Below are 22,159 nucleotides of genomic sequence, written 5' to 3'. Positions count from 1 at the left end.
ACGGAAACTCTCCGTACGTTAAGTGTCTGTTTAAAAACCATAGCAACCCCACCGCCCTTGCCAGCAGACCTTGGGGTACTAATAAAACTATAGTTAGGCGGACAGAGTTCCTCGAAGACTGTCGATTCACCAGCACTGGCCCAATAAATTATCCAAATCATGACTGGTAGAAAAGTCGTTTAAAATAAAAGTTTTGTTGCACACAGACCTAGCATTTACTAGAGCCATATTCAGATGAGATGCAGGTAACGAGCGCAGATCCATTTGAAGAAAATCTAGTTGGCGAAGATTTGAAAAGTTTATTCCTCTGTGGCAAATCCGTGATCGCGGAGGGGCAGAGCAGATTGACGAGCGAGAGAAGTCCGGGAAAATAGGCATATGAATAATGTATGTTTGATAAGTTGAGCGTCGCGTCAAGTGAAGTCCTTCCAAGTTTAAAGTATCCGAGGGAAACTCCGCTGACTGTATGGAGGAGGCAATTGTCCGTCTGATTCTCACTCGAACACCACCACGATTTCCTCTCTTTCTGCGGCGCTTCCTTACAAGAGGAACACAGCAAGGTAACCGGTGAGCGCACTCTAACGCGGGTTGGTTGAACGAGGATTGAAAGCGAGAATACAGAGCAGGACAAAATGTATGAGATCCCATACAGTTTTTGATGTTGAGCAAAACTTGGCGATCATAGGTCAACACTGAGTCTACACCATAGCGCCACCATGGAAAATAAAAACAGCACAGATGCCAGACGAGCAGGTGCAACAGTTACTTCAGACAGTGAGAGACGGCATGCCGACAGGTACACTGGCGCCATCTTGGCAAGAAGAAGACTGGCGCCATCTTGCCTCTTTTTATCTCAAGAGAGTATTAACTATGACTACTCACAAATCAGGCAACCAACTGGACCTTATTTATACACAACACTGCTCCACCTTAACCTCAACATGGTTCCTGACACAACACATACCCCTCCACATGTCAACTTTCTACGTAACCTACGCTCACTCTCATCCTCCCGGCTATCTGCTATGGTTTCATCTTCGGTTCCTCCCCCTAAACAGTTGGTTTTGACTGATACTTTCTGCTCCATTCTTACATCTTGTTTAGACACTGTTTGCCCCTTGTCTTCCAGGCCAGCCCGTACCACCCCTTCAGCCCCTTGGTTATCTGATGTTCTACGCGAACATCGTTCTAAGCTCAGAGCTGCTGAAAGGGTATGGCGCTAATCCAAAAATCCTACTGACCTTAATGTATATCAGTCACTCCTCTCTTCCTTATCTGCTAATGTCTCCACTGCTAAAAGGACATATTATCATAACAAAATTAACGATTCATCTAACTCTCGCATTTTCCTTCCTCCTTTGTCCTCCCCCTCCTGCTTCATCTCTAATAGCTGACGACTTTGCCACGTTCTTCATTAATAAAATTCTAACCATCAGTGCACAATTTTTTCACACCACAATCCATCAAGCACATCTTACCAGCAAACATACACTCGTTCACATCCTTCTCTTCACTCTCTGAGGCAGAAGTCTCCAAACTCAGCCTTTCTAATCATCCTACTACTTGTCCGCTTGATCCTATTCCATCTCATCTCCTTCAAGCCATTTCTCCTGCAGTTGTACCTGCACTCACTCACATCATTAACATATCCCTCCACACTGGTGTTTTCCCCTCATCATTTAGACAGACTCGTACAACCACACTACTTAAGAAACCCACCCTCAACCCATCTCTTTTAGTGAACTACAGACCAGTTTCCCTTCTTCCTTTCATTGCAGAAACACTTGAACGAGCTGTGTTCTACCAAGTCTCTGCCTTTCTCACACAGAACAACCTCCTCAACAGTAACCAGTCTGGTTTCAGAAGTGAACATTCAACAACTGAGGGACAGTTGTTTTGTAGGCAAAAATTAATGCCTTGAATTTTATGCGAGCAGCTATTGGTAGCCAGTGCAAATTGATCAACAGAGGTGTAACGTGTATTCTTTTTGGCTCATTAAAATTAATCTTGCTGCTGCGTTCTGGATTAATTGTAAAGGTTTGATTATAGAAGCGCTCTTTTGTGGCTTTGGATAAAAGCGTCTTCTAAGTGACTAAATGTAAATTAAAGTCTGATTCCTGTAAAGGACACAAAGAAAATCATCATTTCATAATTTCAAAATAGAAGATAATTTGAAGAATGTTTTGGTTGCCATTGGGGGATCTTTTATGTTCCACAGAATTGAAGTTTGACATGAGGATGAGTAAATGATGACAACATTTTTATTTCTGATCCCCTATCCCTTTAACCCAGGGTGATTTTCTCCACTGTTTTTTCATTAAATTGACATTACAAAGAAAAAGAAACAGAATCATTGTCATTTAGATTCATATAAGTACACACAGTTATATACATTATATCTGACATTCGATGACTTACAAATTTTGAATAACAAATAACAATCATCAGATTTGGGGAGAGCCTGAATATTGCTTTAATTCATGATTTTGCCATAATTGTCAAAACGCAAAAGTTTTTATTTAGTTAAGGTGCCATCTTGTAGTGTGACTGACTAAAAAGCAATGCAGTAGAAAGGTTACCTCATTTCTGAACAACTAGATAACATTTAATTTTCCTTTGTTAACAACTTGTTAACCATATCTAAGTCATGTAGAGTATTTAAAAAAAGTTTTTTTTAAATAGTTTATTTATTCTCACTTTATTTTAGGTCACAGAAAAAATACAAAAATAAAAGGCAACAGCCTACCTTCATCAGATGTTTATTGCATTAACATTGACATTTCTTTACTATTCATTTATAACTTTTTTTCTCTTTATAACTACATAGTATGCAAAAGATGTACTAAGAACCCTCCTGCCAAGACCCTGAAGTTTTGCCAACCCCAATCCTGTCAGTATAATCATATCATGAAGATAAAGTCCACATTTCAGGTATTTACGATAGCCACAACTTTAAAGACTTTAGCGGGATCAAAATAGACAACAGCAAAAACAGAGACTCTTATAATTGTATTCCTAAAATATTAAGACCTGTAATTTCTTTGTGTTAGCCACATAGCCAGGAAAGATAGGTACTTTTTTTACTCTGAAAGTCATTGGGAATTTATGATATTCATACTTGAGGGTTAAAATAAAGGAGTAAGAAAGGAATGGGAGATCAAAGCATTAGCTGTTTTCTGACCTGTTAAGCTGTCTGGTTGCGGGTCTATCCGCTCGTAGATCTCATAGCTGTGTGTAATGTATGGATTAGATACGTCATGCAGAAGCGTTCTTGACATCATCGTCCCATAGTGCTGTGGTGCTGCGGTCATCCCTGGCCCGACCTGCTCGTCTTCTCTCACAGAGCCTACACCTCCAGAATAGGGTGACGTGGTGCGGCTCGAGCGGGAGGAACCCATTCTGCGCAGGGTGGCAGGAGAGGCCTTCTGTGGGACTGCAGAAAGGGTGGGGCTTGTGAAAATGGAGGATAGAGGTTTAGGTTCAGTCGTAATCGGCAACCCATAGGAGCTTCTAGTGGTCCGAAGAGACCCTCGAGACGGAGACTTGCTTCCGTACAGCGGCTGAGTACGAGCAGGCATTGAACCAACTCGGCACATAGTACGACCTGGTTTAGCCCCGTCCATCATTCCTGACACCTACAAGAGGACGCAAACATCCTTTACAGCATCTACATAAAGATAATTATGATTAAGCAGCAATTATGATCAGCTGATATAATTTATTTATCTTCTTAGAACAGATTCCAATGAAAAAAGTGCATATAACTTGTCAATTACTCTAAAAAAAACCTGTTTATACTTGATTTACTTTTCTGTCCTGTTATTGGACATAAGTTTTAGTGGTGTAATTTAGACTTTTTATTTCAAATCAAATCTCAGATTTTAGTCCTTCAGGTACTGATTTATCAGAAAGTGTTTCTCGTGTTCTCGGCTGTCTATTTTAGAGCTGTCTATCGTTATTTTGTAAAGCTTTGACACACTCTACTGCTTCAGCTTTGTTTGTATACCTCATAAGTGTGTCTTCTTCTGTGGGATTGAGTCGAGAAGGAAGAATTACAGTTACCTAGCAAGTGCCAAAACCTTTACCAAGTTTTGTGCTATTTCGATGAAGTCAAATAATTCTAAAAAAACTAAATATATATTTTTTCCCTGTCAAAATTGACCGAAGATCACCACAGGGTTAGGTAATAAAGTAGAGGAAGTGAAAAATGCTTCGTTTCTTTTTAAATCTGATTTTGAACTAACAATTAAATCCTGAAGCTTACTATACAGTATGTTTTTGTATGTAGTATTATTTTTAATTATTTTTAAATGTCAAATCGAGCACATTTGTCCACAAAATGCTCAATAAAGTAAAGCAAAAAATAATGAACGTAATATCTGAAGTATTTATACATCGTGGTAATGTCTGTTTTTTATGCTACAGTATGGTAATGAAAAATCAGAAGAGTATCACAACTGAGAATAATACGAATCATATACACAAAAAACTAAGGGCCCGTTTACACTAGTGCGTTTTCATTTTAAAACGCATAACTTTTTCTACGGTTACGCCTATCGTTTACACTACTCTGGCATTTCTGACCCTCGAAAACGGAGACTTTTGAAAAATCTGCAGACCCCGTTTTAGTTTGAAAACTCTGGGGTTGCATTTATAGGTAGATCCCCCATTCGATCCAAGCACGTAGACGCGTCCGCGATCTAAATAATAGGGACTCTACCTATTCATATCTATGGCTGTACCTGCATGAATGGTCACGTGACATGCGTTTTAGGTTGTGTAGTGTAGACGAACATCGTTTCTGAAACGCCAGTGTAGACGAGGATCGGTTTCATTCTAAAATCCTGTTTTAAAATGAAAATGCACTAGTGTAAACAGGGCCTTAAGACACATTATTATAATGAGAATTTAGAACGCAGGGATAGATGTGCATAACTGTCATGATTTTTTTTTTTGTTTTATTTATAATATTAATGATAATAATAATAAAACGCTTCAGCTTATTTCAGCTTTACTTTTGATTTTCTGGTGAAACATGATCCGCACGTGTTTATCCAGAGATTAAGCTATGAAGAAGTGAGATGATGTGAGGGATGTGAGATCTACCAGTAGCTCAGGTGTTCGGGGGTGTCCTGCAGCCTGGCCCTCTGCCCTGGAGCTTCCTCCTGAAGCAGGTAATGAGGTTTGAAGTCTCTGTGCCTGACCGCTGTAGTAGCTGACAGCATCCTGATAACCACTATCAGGGTAAGAGTTCATCTGGGTAGACCCTGACACTGACAGTAACGTGCAGGTTAGACACTTCATATTACAATTCAGAAAGATGACTTTGAGGGTGACTTTACACTAGAGGTTATGTGTGGACCCACACCAGTTTGTTTTCCAAGCTTTATTTGGTAACATTCAGCTTGAACAGCTGGTTTGGGGTTTAGTTCATGTGAACAGTTTCACAGCAAGCGTGAAAGCAAATCTGTCCTAACGTGTGGAGGTTAACTGGTATCGATGGCATTGATTTGTATGTGTCTGCTTGCTATATAGAACTGCCTTTGGAAAGCAGCTTTTATTTAGGCTTCTCATGCACTTAATTGTCTTTTTTATATATTGAAATACAAATTGCAAGGGTAAACATTTGCCACCAGTGCTCAGGGTGGTATTCATGTGGATGTCAACTAGAGGAAAGAAGGCAGGAAAGAAGCAATAATGATAGACAGACAGAATAAAGGTCAAAGCCTTCAATCCACTGTTAATATGCGGTCTAGTTGTAGCAGGCTACTTTGTTACAAATACTGTGTTGGTTGTGGTTCTTCTACTGTCTGCCTATGGTTATGGAAAATGCCAACCTAATCTGTGGCAGTTCTTTGTTCCTCTGTGATCCACCATGCACAGTGCTGTTTTACTTGTCTACAATTGTAAGAATTTGATTCAATAGTGTAACAGCACCCTCTAGAGGAGAAATAAGACTGGACTTAACTTCACACAGAGTTTGTTGACAATTCTTTGTACAAATCCAATTCCAAAAAAGTTGGGACACTGTACAAATTGTGAGTAAAAAAGGAATGGAATAATTTACAAATCTCAGAAACTTATATTTTATTCACAATAGAATATAGATAACATATCAAATGTTGAAAGTGAGACATTTTGAAATGTCTAAATATTGGCTCATTTTGGATTTCATGAGAGCTACACATTCCAAAAAAGTTGAGACAGATAGCAATAAGAGGCCGGAAAAGTTAAATGAACATACAGTCGTGGCCAAAAATATTGGCCCCCTTGGTAAATATGATCAAAAAAGGCTGTGAAAATTTATCTGCATTGTTAATCCTTTTGGTCGTTTATTTAAAAAATTCACAAAAATGTATCCTTTCATTGGATAATAAGAATTTAAAATAGGGGGAAATATCATTATGAAATAAATGTTTTTCTCTAATACACATTGGCCACAATTAATAGCCCCCTTTTATTCAGTACTTTTTGAAACCTCCATTTGCCAGATGAACAGCTCCAAATGTTCTCCTATAATGTCTGATGAGGTTAGAGAACACCTGACAAGAGATCAGAGACCATTCCTTCATCCAGAATCACTCCAGACCCTTCAGATTCCCAGCTTCTCCTCTTCAGTTCACTCCTCTCATTTTCCGTAGGGTTCAGGTCAGAGGACTGGAATGGCTATAGCAAGCAGAAGCTTGGTTCTGAGCTCAGTGACCCATTTCTGTGTTGTTTTTGAGGTTTGTGTTTGGATTATTGTACGGTTGGAAGATCCAAACATGGCCCATTATACAGAGTCAGTCGCTTACTGTTTTTTTATCTGTTGGTATTTGATAGAATCCATGATGCCATGTGTCTAAACAAGATGTCCAGGACCTCCAGCAGAAATATAGGTCCACAACATCAAAAATACAGCAGTATATTTCATTGTACACATGGGGTACTTTTTATCCCCGTGTTCACCAAACTCATCTTGAGTGTTTGCTGCTAAAAAGCTCATTTTTTAGTTTCATCTGATCATAGAAGCCAGTCCCATGTAAAGTTCCAGTCATGACTGAAACTGAATATGCTTTAGTTTGTTTTTGAATGAGCTAGGAGAATTTTTCTTGTAACCCTCCCAAACAACATGTGCTGATGTAGGTGCTGTTTGACAATTTTTTAAAAGGTTTTCTGAACCAGAGACTCAACTATTTTCTGCAATTCTCCAGCTGTGGTCCTTGTAGAGTCTTTAGCCACTCAAAGTCTCCTTCTCACTGCACATTAGGACGATATAGACACACGTCCTCTTCCAGGCAGATTTATAACATTTTCTGTTGATTGGAAATTCTTAATTATTGCCCTGATGGTGGAAATGGGGATTTTTAATGTTTTATGTTTTTTGTTAATTCTTATTTATCAATTTGTGAAGCTCAGTTATCTTTTGCTGAACATCAGAAATATATTCTTTGGTTTTTCTCATTGTGATGGATGATTAAGGGAATTTGGGCTTTGTTTTCCCTCCTCTTTATATTTCTGTGAAACAGGAAGCCAGAGCTGAATGATTTCATGTTTATAATCACCCTGCTCACCATCTCTTTAATCTCCTTCCATCAGGAAGAAGATATAGGAGCATTAAGACTTCCACATCACGTTTCAGAGACAGCACTTACCCTCTGGCTATCAGACATCTGAACTTGCACTGACTGCTAGCAGCACTTTATCAAATGTATGCACTGTGCACTTTCTCTGCCGAAGGGTATTGTCTTTTTTCTGCGGGGTGTTGGTCTAATGTCTTACTGGTTGCTGGGTATTTTTGGTGAACATTGTCTGTTTTTTTGTACTTATGATGTTTGTCTTTTAGGTTATTTATGTCTGAGAGTTGTACCAAGACAAATTCCTATCAACTTGTTGAAATGGCAATAAATTTATTGAATTGAATTGATGCTGGAGTGCTCAAAATTGTGAATATGAATGGGAATATACTTCAGAGATATTTTACTCATAAGAATTTATAGGGGGGCCAATAATTGTGACCAACGAGTATTTGAGAAAAACATTCGTTTCAATATGATATTTCCCCTCCGTTTTAAATTCTTATTATCCAATGAAAGGATACATTTTTGTGAATTTTTTAAATAAAAGACCAAAAGGATTAACAAGGCAGATTAATTTTCACAGCCTTTTTTGATCATATTTACCAAGGGGGGCAATATTTTTGGCCACAACTGTATAAGGAACAGCTGGAGGACCAATTTGGAACTTATTAGGTCAATTGGCAACATGATTGGGTATAAAAAGAGCCTCTCAGAGTGGCAGTGTCTCTCAGAAGTCAAGATGGGCACTAGGATCACCAATTCCCCCAATGCTGCGGCGAAAAATAGTGGAGCAATATCAGAAAGGAGTTTCTCAGAGAAAATTGCAAAGAGTTTGAAGTTATCATCATCTTCAGTGCATAATATCATCCGGAACAATCTCTGTGCGTAAGGGTCAAGGCCGGAAAACCATACTGGATGCCCGTGATCTTCGGGCCCTTAGACGGCACTGCATCACATACAGGAATGATACTGTAATGGAAATCACAACATGGGCTCAGGAATACTTCCAGAAAACATTGTCGTGAACACAATCCACCGTGCCATTCGACGTTGCCGGCTAAAACTCTATAGGTCAAAAAAGAAGCCATATCTAAACATGATCCAGAAGCGCAGGCGTTTTCTCTGGGCCAAGGCTCTTTTAAAATGGACTGTGACAAAGTGGAAAACTGTTCTGTGGTCAGACGAATCAAAATTTGAAGTTCTTTTTGGAAAACTGGGACGCCATGTCATCCGGACTAAAGAGGACAAGGACAACCCAAGTTGTTATCAGCGCTCAGTTCAGAAGCCTGCATCTCTGATGGTATGGGGTTGCATGAGTGCGTGTGGCATGGGCAGCTTACACATCTGGAAAGGCACCATCAATGCTGAAAGGTATATCCAAGTTCTAGAACAACATATGCTCCCATCCAGACATCTTCTCTTTCAGGGAAGACCTTGCATTTTCCAACATGACAATGCCAGACCACATACTGCATCAATTATAACATCATGGCTGCGTAGAAGAAGGATCCGGGTACTGAAATGGCCAGCCTGCAGTCCAGATCTTTCACTCATAGAAAACATTTGGCACATCATAAAGAGGAAGATGCAACAAAGAAGACCTAAGACAGTTGAGCAACTAGAAGCCTGTATTAGACAAGAATGGGACAACATTCCTATTCCTAAACTTGTGCAGCTTGTCTCTTCAGTCCCCAGACGTTTGCAGACTGTTATAAAAAGAAGAGGGGATGCCACACAGTGGTAAACATGGCCTTGTCCCAACTTTTTTGAGATGTGTTGATGCCATGAAATTTAAAATCAACTTATTTTTTCCTTAAAATTATACATTTTCTCAGTTTAAACATTTGATATGTCGTTGTATTCTGAATAAAATATTGAAATTTGAAACTTCCACATCATTGCATTCTGTTTTTATTCACTATTTGTACAGTGTCCCAAAATTTTTGGAATTGGGTTTGTACATGAAGAGGATCATAGTCATAGTCATGGCACTACATACAGTCATAAATCAACCTACTTGGAATTATTTGGGAATTTGCTTAAAACTAAGAATATATCTAAACATCTTAATTTTTTAATTAAACAACAAATTAGTGCACTTTGTGCAGTTCCAGTATTTTTTTGTTTTCAGGGTTGAGGGTTATCTAGGTTAATCAATTTCATCACGTGGGGGTTTGGTTTATTTAAGGGAGTTGCAACCATGATTTTTCAAAGACTCTCAACCATACTTTTGTCAAAGCCTGCTGTATAAATAGAACTGTACTGCTCCACTCTTTACTTAGGTATAAATGCTGTGGTCAATAAATTAATGATTTAAATGACATTGGGGATCCCCTTTGGCTAAAACTTGGTTAATTCATGCATTCACTCATTCATTCCATACCTGCAGATCTCCAGGGAAGAGACATCTCAGAAGAACTAAAAAACAAAAGAAACAAACATAGAACAAGTTTATTCATGTTTCTGTCACATAAAATCACTGCTAAAAACGTGGAATGACATGTGAGAGCCACGCTGGAGGATAATAAGAAAATCTGCAAAAGCAAAAGCTTTCACGTGACTTTTTGATATGGTTTGCAAAACTTTCATATGACGTCATTTTCCATCCTTTGATGGTAAGAAAGTCACACAAATTTAAAGTAACACGAGGATGAGTAAATGATGACATTTAACAAGCTCTAATGTAACAACTAAATTCAAGATATTATCAATAACTGAGCAGTACATTTAAACCTGCTCACTGCTCTAAAACAGAGCAGGAGTGAGTGACACTGAGCAGTACATTTAAACCTGCTCTGTGTGTGTGCGTTTGTTTTGGTGTTGGTGTGTGTTTGTTTTGTGGTGTGGTGTTGTGTGGGTGTGTGTGTGTGTGTTGTCTTTGTTGCCACCTTTATCACCACCCTCAGATATATACAGAATTAAGATCTATAGTAGTGTACACCTCCACCAAAACAGAACATCGACTGTGATTGTCCGGAGCAGTGACACCACACCTTTACCACCACCCTCAGATATATACAGTATGTTTTGATGTAAATAAGCAAAAGAAGAAGTGGTGTGTTGATAGTATGTATAAACACACGGTTAGGTTAGGTCTATGTCTGTGCTTGTTATACATATACTGTGTGTGTTTTTTTTTTTTTTTTGTGTGTGTGTGTGTGTGTGTGTGTGTGTGTGTGTGTGTGTGTGTGTGTGTGTTTTTGGACGATATGGACATGTTATTAAAACACATAATTACATATAATATGAATACAAAAGCAACATTTAAAAATTGAATTGAAGACAAGATTTCTGAATTTTTTTAACAGAATACAAATAATACAGGCTACACGGTTCATTCCAGCACACAAGCAAACATGCCTGATATCAACACTTCACACTTGCACAAGAGGGGACTTTTCTGCTTAGTGTTTATACATTTTCCCCAACCTAGAAACCACGCACACACTTTTTCTTGGAAAAATACTGCTGGTCATCTGAAAACACTGGTAAGCTTTAGCGATAACCAGTGCGATGTTCTGTTCAAATAAAAGTGTAATACAGCAAGTCGGTGTTCATACGCAAGGCTGCTTGTGTTATTTTCTGCTTCTAAAACTAAAACCATCGACTGTGATGTCCGTGATTGTGGTTCCTTAATAAATATCTAGCCAAAAAGTTGTGCATGCTTCCTAGAATGTGAATAAATGTGTTGCGCTTCGTTCAACATCCACCAGGTGGCACATGTAACAACATACTGTACTGTAGTCCAACACACAGTAACTGGGGCAAATAAGACTGCTCCTGGTGTGTGTGTGTGTGTGTGTGTGTGTGTGTGTGTGTGTGTGTGTGTGTGTGTGTGTGTGTGTGTGTGTGTGTGCACTTGGATGGGTAAGTGCAGAGTACAAATTCTAAGTATGGGAACACTAAACTTGGGAACAGGTCATGTCACGTCACTTACAACTAGGGTTGGGTATCGTTTGAATTTGATAAATTCCGATTTTTGTGGGTAGGTGCAGAGTACAAATTCTACGATCGATTCAATTTCCTTCAAAGTGTATTATTTTCTAGCCAAAAAAAACAAACTTCCATAGATTTACTGGTTTAAAGAATCACTGTCCCCCAGAATGGTATGTATCACAACTGCTGTTCATCCAGCCTTGTGGATGGTCTTCGATTCCAACTGTGATTAATAATGATATCAAACATTTACCGGGCCGGTTGATTGTCCTCGGTTTCAAACTTTTTGCAATCATGGTGTGTTCATAGAACTACGATGACCAGTTTTCTTCAGGTTCAGTTCTTTTATTGTAACTGAGAGAAAATGTTGCATTTCCACAAAACTCATTCGGACAGAATTGAAATCTCTTCGCGATACAAGAGTACGAAACCTGGCGCTCCGTGTAAGAAGTTTTTTGGCGTTTCATTTGCAGTCAACAAGGTGTATAGTAAAGGTCTCTTTTTACTTTGGCGCAATTAACCATATCACAACAAGTTTTAGTCGAGGTCAGATGCCTTTTTTCGAACACTTACAAAAACGTGACGGACCAACGTCTTTACTCCTGCTGAGATAAAACGAACCTGCTTGCCATACGTCTAGCGGTTGTTAGTGAAAGTAGCTGAACGCGAGTCAACTCATTTAGTTTGATTTTCCATGGTGACGTCGCCCAGGTAAGAAGTTTAGCCGGAAGCGTAATCTCGTTTCCTTTTTGTATTCCTGTAGCGAGGGATTATTCCCCCGGGTAGTGGTGTGGCAACGACCCAAGAGGAGGTTCTCATTCTTAAGTCATAGTCACGCCAAGCTATATCTCCTGTTCGAACCCTATGTCCTTCAATGGGGAAAAACTTTGAGACGTTCGGGCAAACCTCGCTTTTACAATCAGCGACTTTGGTGGTTTCATCAAATTCACTGCGGCGTTGCGCGCAGACTAAGGCTTTGAGTGGAGTTTGTTATTCGTCCGTTGGAATCTTGACCTTTAGAGAGTTTGAGAACAGACTGATAGTATTACAAATCATAGTGGATTTAAGACTGCCAATCGATCTTTAAAATAAAGACTGATAATACCATGCATACTTTCGTTCGGGTACGGTCAAGCAAATTGGCAGAGCCCGATGGTAACCCATCAGCTGGCCTGGTCTCGAATATAAAATAGGCACGGTGCCCTCCATTTGATAGCTACAACCCAGTAATAAAACTTGAATTAATGTTTCCCGTAAGGAAACTATGGCAAAATCGCATGGATCAAGTTTTTTTAAGTAACGCCAGGGTTGGGGCCAATAGTTTCATATATAGTAGAAATCCATTTATCAATAGAGCTGAATACCATACCCTCCAAAATCAACCGCTACAATAAAAACTGGACTCTTTAAAGGGTCATACGTGCTGTGCAGTTAAAGAGCTGCTTCGCCTACTCGTACGCCCGGGTTCATCCAGTGTTTCATGTCTCTTGGATCAAACTGAGGAATTTTTTTCGCCCGGTCCGCGCCCTAGTTTTCGATTCTTTGAGGGTCTCCAATGCGCGGGAATGGCCAACAGTATCTCTCATGATGCTGGTACTGAAAAAAAACATTAGATCACTAAACAAAATCCGTAACTTTAATTTATGCCATGAATGATTCAATGACTCATTTCAAGCCCATGTACTTGGTACTGTCATGATCCTGGCTTCTCTTCTGTCTCTCCCTCCTTGTGGTCAAACTCACTCACCACACAAATCACGCACACACTTCCACTCCTCCGCTCATTATCTCTTTCAGCTGGTTCCCCTTTGGTTCCCTTCTCCTCACCTGTCCCCCTTTTCCTCTTGATTGTCTCTGCTTCTTATTCCCTGTTCCTAGCCCTGTCTGTTTGTCGGATTGATTCAAATGACTGGTTCAGAGAGACTGTCTGTTATCTCGTCCAGTCCTGTCCTGTCTGTGGAACAGTGAAATTATTATTTCTGCTGTGAGTTATACTGCTATTTGGACTGTGTATTATCCAGCTGTGCTCTGTTTGCAGAGTACCTGTTCAGCGCTCGCCCTGGCTGTTCGCCCTGCCCGCTGTCTTCACTATCTTCTGACTGGCTGAATGCATCTCGGGGGTCCCTGCCTCTGTCCTCGTGGAAGTTGATACAGATTTTCTTTGATCCAGTCGTCTGGAGGTTTCTGTTCTGGCTCTGATTAATGCCTGTGAATTTTTGTGTTCTAATTACTCAGTGAAGACGAGTTTACTTTATTCATTAAAGACTGTTAACTGCATCCCCCCCCTGGTCTTCCATCGTTCTTACCATAACAGTTTCATTACTGGATGAATCAGCATTCTTGAACGAATCTCTTGTTTGATTCAAAGACAAATACATTTTAACAGCCCCTTTTCGCCACCTACTGGTGTAACAATGTAATTGACAAATCTTCATTTGAAGTGTCAAATTACTTTCAAAAGGTGATTTATTTTAATCGCTCCTGTACACATCAGAGTTCATATCTGAACTATAAACTTTTATCCCAGTACTTCTGTGATTTGAATGTTTGTAACCGAAATAATGATACTGTGTGGTTGAAAACCCCGTGAAGCCGTTTGATTCATGACAGCTGCTCTCTTTAGGTCAGCGGCAGTGTGAACGTAGATCTTGATGTTCTGTTGTGGTTGGTGTGTTTGTAATCTGATTTTTGTATTCTTGTAAGTGTTAACTGAATTGTTAGGTTAGGTCAAAGGTTGAGGAATGAAACAAACGAATCATTGTAATTTAGGAAAAGAATCACGTTGGTGTTTTAATTGTGTTTGCGAACTTTAACAATCTATTAAATTAAAGTGCTTTGTTTAGCTATCACAGATATTATACTTAGTTTTTTTGGCATCTGATCGCAAATGTAGCCAAACTTTGGAGTGCTTAGATTAGTGAGCAAGGTCCTTGCAGATCGTTAGGTCAGGTCCTCACAGAGGAAGAAAAAAGAAAGAAAAGGTGCATAGGATTCGATAGGCGGAATCGAAATTTTCATTTGACAGCAAGTATCCGATTCTGAAATCGGAATCGATTTTTGATTCCCAATCCTACTTACAACAAAGTAATAATAATAATAATATCAAAGGGTTGCAGTTACTACAGCATCTTGATGAGTTTCCTTGATGTATTCAAAAAATGCTGTTTAAATAAACAAACAAACAAAAAATTACTGTAATTCTACCTCAAAGATACTCTACTTTTGTGCGACAAAGCTCATTTTTAGGATTGTAGCCAGTGCTTGAAGTGGAAAAAAAGTAAACTTTACTTTAAAAAAAAAAGAACTTTTTAATTTTCATAATTCACTACACCACTGACCACCGCATAATCTAAAACACCTTCAGCCAGCATCAATTATAAAACACTCTTGCTTTTAAGACAAATACACACTAAAAAGAATTAATTACTGACATCTGGATGCAAGTCACTGGATTATTAGCGCTGATTTGAACGTACTGTTTGAATTCACTTTACTGGATACTTGGACTTTCCAGGAATTTACTGGTGTGATCACAAAACCTGCTTCTTTTCATTTTTAAGGTATTGTTTTTCGTTATAATGTACCTATTCAAATTAGTCATCAATAATTGATTATTATTCTACTACTCTGCACCCCTCCGCTGAGTTTATCATAAAAACAAGTTATTACACTGTGTAAATGATTACATTTCTACAACATATTCGAGTAGAACAATTTTATAATTAGTTGTATAATGCAGAAGTTACATGTTTGCATACTTTTTTATTGTTTATTATTATATCTAAAAATAAATAGCAATTGAATTTAAAAGTTCATACTGTTTTTAAATGTAACCTTTAATATTGTAGTAATGTGCAAGTAATAGGGTTCCCTCTTTATTTATTAAACCACTGTTTAACAAAAAAAGATAAAGAGTAGCAGTTTCATGTTTAGCATTTTGCCCCCTGCTGTACCAAATATTGTACCAAACCATGACTTCAAAACCGAGGTACATACTACCAATCCATCATTTCTCTGTAGTGTTACACATCTAGTGGGAAGCAGCCATGTAATAAGCAGAATAATGTAGATCCAGCCAGATGTTATTGCAGATCGGGGGATCAGGCCTTGTATCACCCTGAAGGGGTTTATTTGGGGCGGGATGTACATTATTCTTTACATAATATAATATTCCTTACATAACACAGCACAGCAATAAAACGTAAAGTTTCCCCTTATTAATAAACAATGATTGTTAACATGGTCTCATGCAAGATATCCTCACAACTGCTGTTGCTATTGACACAATGCATATTCTCATTATATACTTAATTTTTCACTCCTTGCATATCATATACACAACTTGTTAACCACTGAATATCATTTAAACCTTATGGTTGCTTGATTTAGAAACGGATAAATGCAGACATTGGAATAATGAAAGTTGACTTTTCTTAGGATACTTATGTGTAAGGCACAGTTTGGGGTTTACAGGCAACATTAAAACTAAGCACTATAATAGTGATCAAATGTGCATAAAATATGTAATAATATTATTAATAATTAATATTAGATAATTATTAACTGAATAATTAATACAACATTTGATCTGCATTTCAGTACACACTATTTGTGTTCATGTTCCCGTGTTTATGTTCTATGTTCGTGTTTAACTAAGCAGATCATCAGCTTCAGCACGCGACTAAGAGTGGAACGTGACTGCTCACATTGGTCAAGTCTTTCAGTGCCAGAGCCCTCCTCGTGGTCTTTGACTAGCATTCTCACTGGCCAACATCTGTAAAGCAGCTGAACTCAAAACCACACACAAACACCAGATGTACATGTGCACTTTTGTAAACTTTTCTGTGCTAATCAAACATATTCAGAAACACTGTACACGGAGCCAAGATAACTTCAATCTTATTAGCAGATAAAAAACATTATCATATTACCCAAAATATCCAGATTCTACCTCTGATTTCAACAATAAATAAATACAACTCCATCATTTACATTTAGTCATTTAGCAGACACTTTTATCCAAAGGGGGGACAATGGAAGCAATCAAAAACAACAAAAGAGCAATGATATACAAGTGCTATAACAAGTCTCAGTTAGCTTAAATGCAGTACACATAGCAAGGGCTTTTAAATAATATAATAAATAAAAATAAAACAGATAGAATAGAAAAAGAATAGAGCAAGCTAGTGTTAGAGGTCTTTTTTATAAATGTATAATAAATGAAAAGAAAATAGATAGAATACAAAAAGATTAGAAAGGTAGTTAGTTTTTTTTTTTTTTTTTAAGAATAGAATTAGAATAGTGAGTGCTAAAGTTAGAGGGTCATATAAAGATGGACGAGATGTGTTTTAAGCTGATTCTTGAAGATGTCTGAGGACTCAGCTGCTTGGATTGAGTTGGGCAGGTCATTCCACCAGGAGGGAACATTTAATTTAAAAGTCCGTAAAAGTGACTTTGTGCTTCTTTGGGATGAACAATCAAGCGACGTTCACTTGCAGAATGCAAGCTTCTAGAGGCACATAAGTCTGAAGTAATGAATTTAGGTAAAGGGGTGCAGAGCCAGTGGTGGTTTTGTATGCAAACATCAATGTGAGTAGCTATTGGTAGCCAGTGCAAATTGATAAACAGAGGTGTGACATGTATTCTTTTCGGCTCATTAAAACTTAATCTTGGATCATTCTGGATTAATTGTAAAGGTTTGATAGAACTGGCTGAAGACCTGGCAAGAGAGCACTGCAATAGTCTAGCCTGGACAGAACAAGAGCTTGAACAAGGAGTTGTGCAGCATGTTCCGAAAGAAAGGGCCTGATCTTCTTAATGTTGAATAAAGCAAATCTGCAGGACCGGACAGTTTTAGCAATGTGGTCTGAGAAAGTTAGCTGATCATCAATCATAACTCCAAGGTTTCTGGCTGTTTTTGGAGTTATGGTTGATGTGCCTAACTGGATGGTGAAATTGTGATGAAACGATGGGTTTGCTGGAACCACAAGCAGTTCTGTCTTGGCAAGGTTAAGTTGAAGGTGATGGTCCTTCATCCAGCAAGAAATGTCTGTTAGACAGCTGAGATGCGAGCAGCTACCGATGGATCATCAGGATGGAATGAGAGGTAGAGCTGAGTGTCATCAGCATAGCAATGGTATGAAAAGCCATGTTTCTGAATGACAGAACCTAATGATGCCATGTAGACAGAGAAGAGAAGTGGTCCAAGAACTGAGCCCTGAGGCACCCCAGTAGTTAGATGTTGCGACTTGGACACCTCACCTCTCCAAGATACTTTAGGTAAGACTCAAACCACTGGAGTGCGGTTCCATCAATGTATTATAATCGGAAGATTTAGTCACTGTACACAATACAGTGTGGCCCACTGCATGCTGACAGTGCATTTTGATTCTAAAACATTGAATGAGTATTTACTGTTGAAATTTGAAATCAGAGGTAGAATCTGAATATGTTTGGGTAATATGATAATCCTTTTTTTTTATTATTATTTTAAACTTTTTGACTCGAATACCCCCAGCTGTCCAACACAGTATTCAAAGCCTCACATCCCCAATCTAATTCTGGGAATCTCAATCCAATTATATTTTTTTTTACTTTTTTCTCTTATATTTCTTGTATTTCTGTTGTAATTACAACAAAGCTGATTGTTTTCAAACTTTTTTTATTAACAGAAACTAGGAGTGTTGATATTAAATAAATTAACCATTACTCATTTTGTGATTCTGTAGAATGTTCAATAAAAACTTTTTTTTTTTTTCATTTATTTTGTGTATTTTAGGCATTTTAATAATATTCAAATTGCTTTATTTTACTATATAAAAGTGTATTAAAGACTTTTATGTTCTTCTCATGCTCTTCTTTTGGCATGATGATTATGTATTAAAAATGGAAAGTTGGTGGAAAGTTGGCCTATATCCTGCGGCCACATTGTTAAATCTTTACTTCCATCTCTCCTCTTCTAATTTTTTTCTGGATATTAAATGAAAAAATCTAAAGTAAATGTAAATGTAAATGCACACTATCTGTGGTCAACAGGGTAATGCCGCAGTTGTGTTGTGTGTGTGTGTGTGTGTGCGTGTTTGTATGCATGCGTGTGTGCATGTGTGTGCGCATGTGTGTGTGTGTGTGCATGCATGTGTGTGCGTGTGTGTGTGTGTGTGTGTACCCGCCACTAGCAGCTCCTGGGGATTCTGAACTCAGTCGGCATCGTTCCAGCTGATTGGCCACAATCTGTCGCTCCACCTCCAATTCCCGAGTCAAACGCTCAAACTGCAGCTCCTAAACACAATACACACACTCAGTCTCTGTCTCTGATGAAGAACAGCATCATGATTGAGCCGGCAGTAAACATACACACTGCATGTACCATAGTGCAACCCAAAAATGCTTTAAAATCCCCTTACAATCACGTCACATACACGCACCCTGGTGTAACTGTAAGTTAGTTCTGTCCTGCAGCACTGAGGAGGTAATGCACTGCTCTAAAAGGTGACAACTACAGATTCTCAACAGCAAGAGCAGTGCTCTCTAGAGAACAATCTGTTGACATCAGAGACATCAGCTTCACACTCCCACTGTCCCTGAAAAGGAAACTAGCAGACCTGATCCTTTAACTCAAACCCTGTCAGCAATCTTTTTAAAGGGGTCATATGATGCGATTTAAATTTTTCCTTTCTCTTTGAAGTGTTACAAGCTCTTGGTGCAAAAAGAAGATCTGTGCAAAGACTAAAGTCTCAAATCCAAAGAGATATTCTTTATAAAAGTTAAGACTGGTCCACGCACTTCTAAAACGGCTCGTTCTAACACACCTACATGTCTACGTCACTGTGTGGGAAGATTTGCATAACACCACCCAAATGTGCATGCAAAGAAAGAAGGAGTAACTTTTATTCTCACTGTAGTATTGTTGTTGCCATGTCGTGGAGACGCTGTGTTTCGTTGTTAAAGAGAAACTACTTTGTTTGGCCTTCCAAAAGAGGACACAACTAGAAATCAGTGGTTAAGTTGTATTTACAACACTGTTTGAACAGTTCGATCCAAATATTCAGATGCGTGCAACGCATTTTATGGAGGACTGTTTCCTGATCTGCCGGCTGTTCTGACTCACAGACTGTAAGTACGTTTTTTTATATTTATAGAATTTGCCACTGAATATTCAAACGCGAGTCTTAAAAAGTATAGAGTAGTGCTTGTTGTTTGTCATTTCTCCAATCACAAATGCAGACATGGTTTTATGTTTACGCAGAGTGATACGCAATGCATAAAAAGACAGTATAAATCAGGGATCCTCAAATCTGGCCTACGAGATCCACTTTCCTGCAGAGTTTAGCTCTAACCCTAATCAAACACACCTGAGCAAGCTAATCAGCGTCTTCGGGATCATTAGAAAATCACAGGTAGGTGAGTTTGATCAGGGTTGGAGCTAAACTCTGCAGTGCATTGGCCCTCCAGGGCAAGATTTGAGGAACCCTGGTATGAATAATTATAATCGTTTAATTTTTTATAATCTGTATTTATTTAATGACTGGTTTGTATTGGTTCCTCGTTTGTAATGGGTTTTATTGGTTTTGTCTCGGCGTGCTGGGAGACAGCATCACAGTATGTTAAGGAGCGTAACATTTCCATCACATGCTTGAGGCATTCAGCCAATCACAACACACTGGATAGCTGGCCAATGAGAGAACACCTCACTTTTCACACCGATGAGCTTTGTAAAAATCGAAGTGTTTCAGAATGGCGTGGCATAGAGGAGAAACAATAATGTACATTATGTGGAAAATAACGTGTTTTTTGAACCTTAAACTGCATAAACACATTGCATTACACCAAATACACAAAATAATGTTCTTTTTAGCAACGTCATATGACCTCTTTAAACAGACAATGCATTTCAATGGGCCTCTGACTGTAGCAAAAGTCCAGTATTTTGGATAATAAACATCTGATAGATGACAATGTAGTAACCCTTCAGAGAGCACAGCCATAAAGCGACACCTGAACTACAAATCACACTTCTCAGTTCTTAATTCTTAAACCCCAAGACTGATGTGAGCAAAGGGACAGTCACATTACACTTTCCACTCCACTGGCTTCCATTTATGTGAATGTGGGAGAACAAAAACACAAGCTTGCACAAATTTCAATGTGGGGTGGGCGATATGGCAAAAAACATCACAACACAATTTCTTTTCAGGCAGGATCACGATCAACAATTTTATCATGATTCTTTTTCTAGTTGGTTTTTAAGACAGCTTTACGAGTAACTGAGCAGCACAGTAATTAAACAGTATAGCCCAACAAATGACAAAAGATAACACGTAACAAAAGATTAAAGAAAAAATTAATAAGAGACTGTTTAGGTTAGAGGGAGATAACATGACTAAAATCTTGTCTCATGATATATATAATAGAGGTCGACCGATATATCGGTCGGCCGATATATCGGGCCGATATTTGTCATTTTTTAATATATCGGCATCGGCCGATATCCGTGTTTAGTAGCGCCGATTTAAATTCAGGCACGTTGGCGGGCAGCCCCGTGTTATTGGTGCGGTGGAAAGTGCTGCTGCCGCATGTGAAGGACCCCAAGCCAAAAACTTTTGGAAGATTCAACAACAGTCCTGGGAGATAAAGGTAGTCAGAGAATTTCACTCTGTAAATGGGGTGGAGAAGGTGGCAGCTCTCAGAAACACTGCAGCGTGATTGAGGGCTACATTACTCCGCCCCGCTCACAGACAGCACCGTGCTCGGATAGACAGCTGTCCTGGAGCAGTCCAGAACGGTGAATGACATTTGTTCGGAAGCATGGTTTAATGCAGACAATAGCCAGGTTTCCATCCAACTCATTTGCATTTAGGGATGTCAATATTTGATAATTTCCATGATCGATCGTCGTTTAAATTAACAATCAATGAATAAGCTTAATGCTGCAAAATGCGTCTGCAGCGGTATTATTATGTGCAAAAGCCACTCGGAAAAAAAGCTTTCTCACCCGAATTAAAGGGGTTTTAGTCCGAATAAAATGCTAGTAGCAGGACTGTAAAATGAATATGTGATTATGATCATTTGATAAAATGAAGGGAGCGCGCTGTACGTTTGAGATCATTTTACTTTGTTGACTGTTTTCCCGTCAAGGAGACCGCTGAATGCGCCTCTTTAAATGTTTTCGTGGTGCTCGTTGTTGTATTTTAAACCGCAATTGCAATGTTTTCAAATGACACTATAGTATTAAAAATAAAATTATCCCAAACGTAACTGTGGCGCTTGTGGCTGTGCTGCGCAGTCAGTGAACCGCTTTTTTTCACATTTAACATTTTATGTGAGTATTAATGACCTTTATTTGATTACTTTATTTGATCCTGTTCTGCAAAATGTTCCGATTTTGAATTTTTGCATTCCGGTAGGCATATTTGTTTTAAAATATCCGGCATTTACAGTACATTAGATCGTGAGAGTGGGTGTGTGCGTGCGGACGAGCGAGCGCGGGTTTGGCTAGATGCACATATCAAAATGTTTCCATATTCGCAATGTATCTGAATGTTAAACTATAATATTTTTTAATTTTTTTTAATGTAAACTAGACGGAAAAGATCATCCTCTTCACATGAGCAAAAACGTCCTTGGCGTAACAGCAGAGTGGACCGGTCTACTACGGTCTATTTAAA

At 38.7% G+C, this 22,159-nt stretch overlaps 1 protein-coding gene across 1 annotated transcript in view; it reads right to left on the bottom strand.

Annotated features, from left to right (window-relative positions):
• LOC109096226 (plakophilin-4-like) overlaps nt 1–22,159 on the bottom strand; it is a 74,351-nt gene that overhangs the window by 18,192 nt on the left and 34,000 nt on the right. The window contains exons 3-6 of the mRNA XM_042730578.1: nt 18,661–18,773; nt 9,943–9,977; nt 5,107–5,273; nt 3,182–3,635 (exon numbers count right to left, since the gene is read on the bottom strand). Coding sequence (XP_042586512.1) covers nt 3,182–3,635; nt 5,107–5,273; nt 9,943–9,977; nt 18,661–18,773 — 769 coding nt within the window. The remainder of the gene's footprint in view (nt 1–3,181; nt 3,636–5,106; nt 5,274–9,942; nt 9,978–18,660; nt 18,774–22,159) is intronic.

Source organism: Cyprinus carpio, chromosome B9, assembly GCF_018340385.1.
Source record: "Cyprinus carpio isolate SPL01 chromosome B9, ASM1834038v1, whole genome shotgun sequence".
NCBI classification, from domain to species: domain Eukaryota; kingdom Metazoa; phylum Chordata; class Actinopteri; order Cypriniformes; family Cyprinidae; genus Cyprinus; species Cyprinus carpio.
This window is presented reverse-complemented; position numbering and strand designations above follow the sequence as displayed.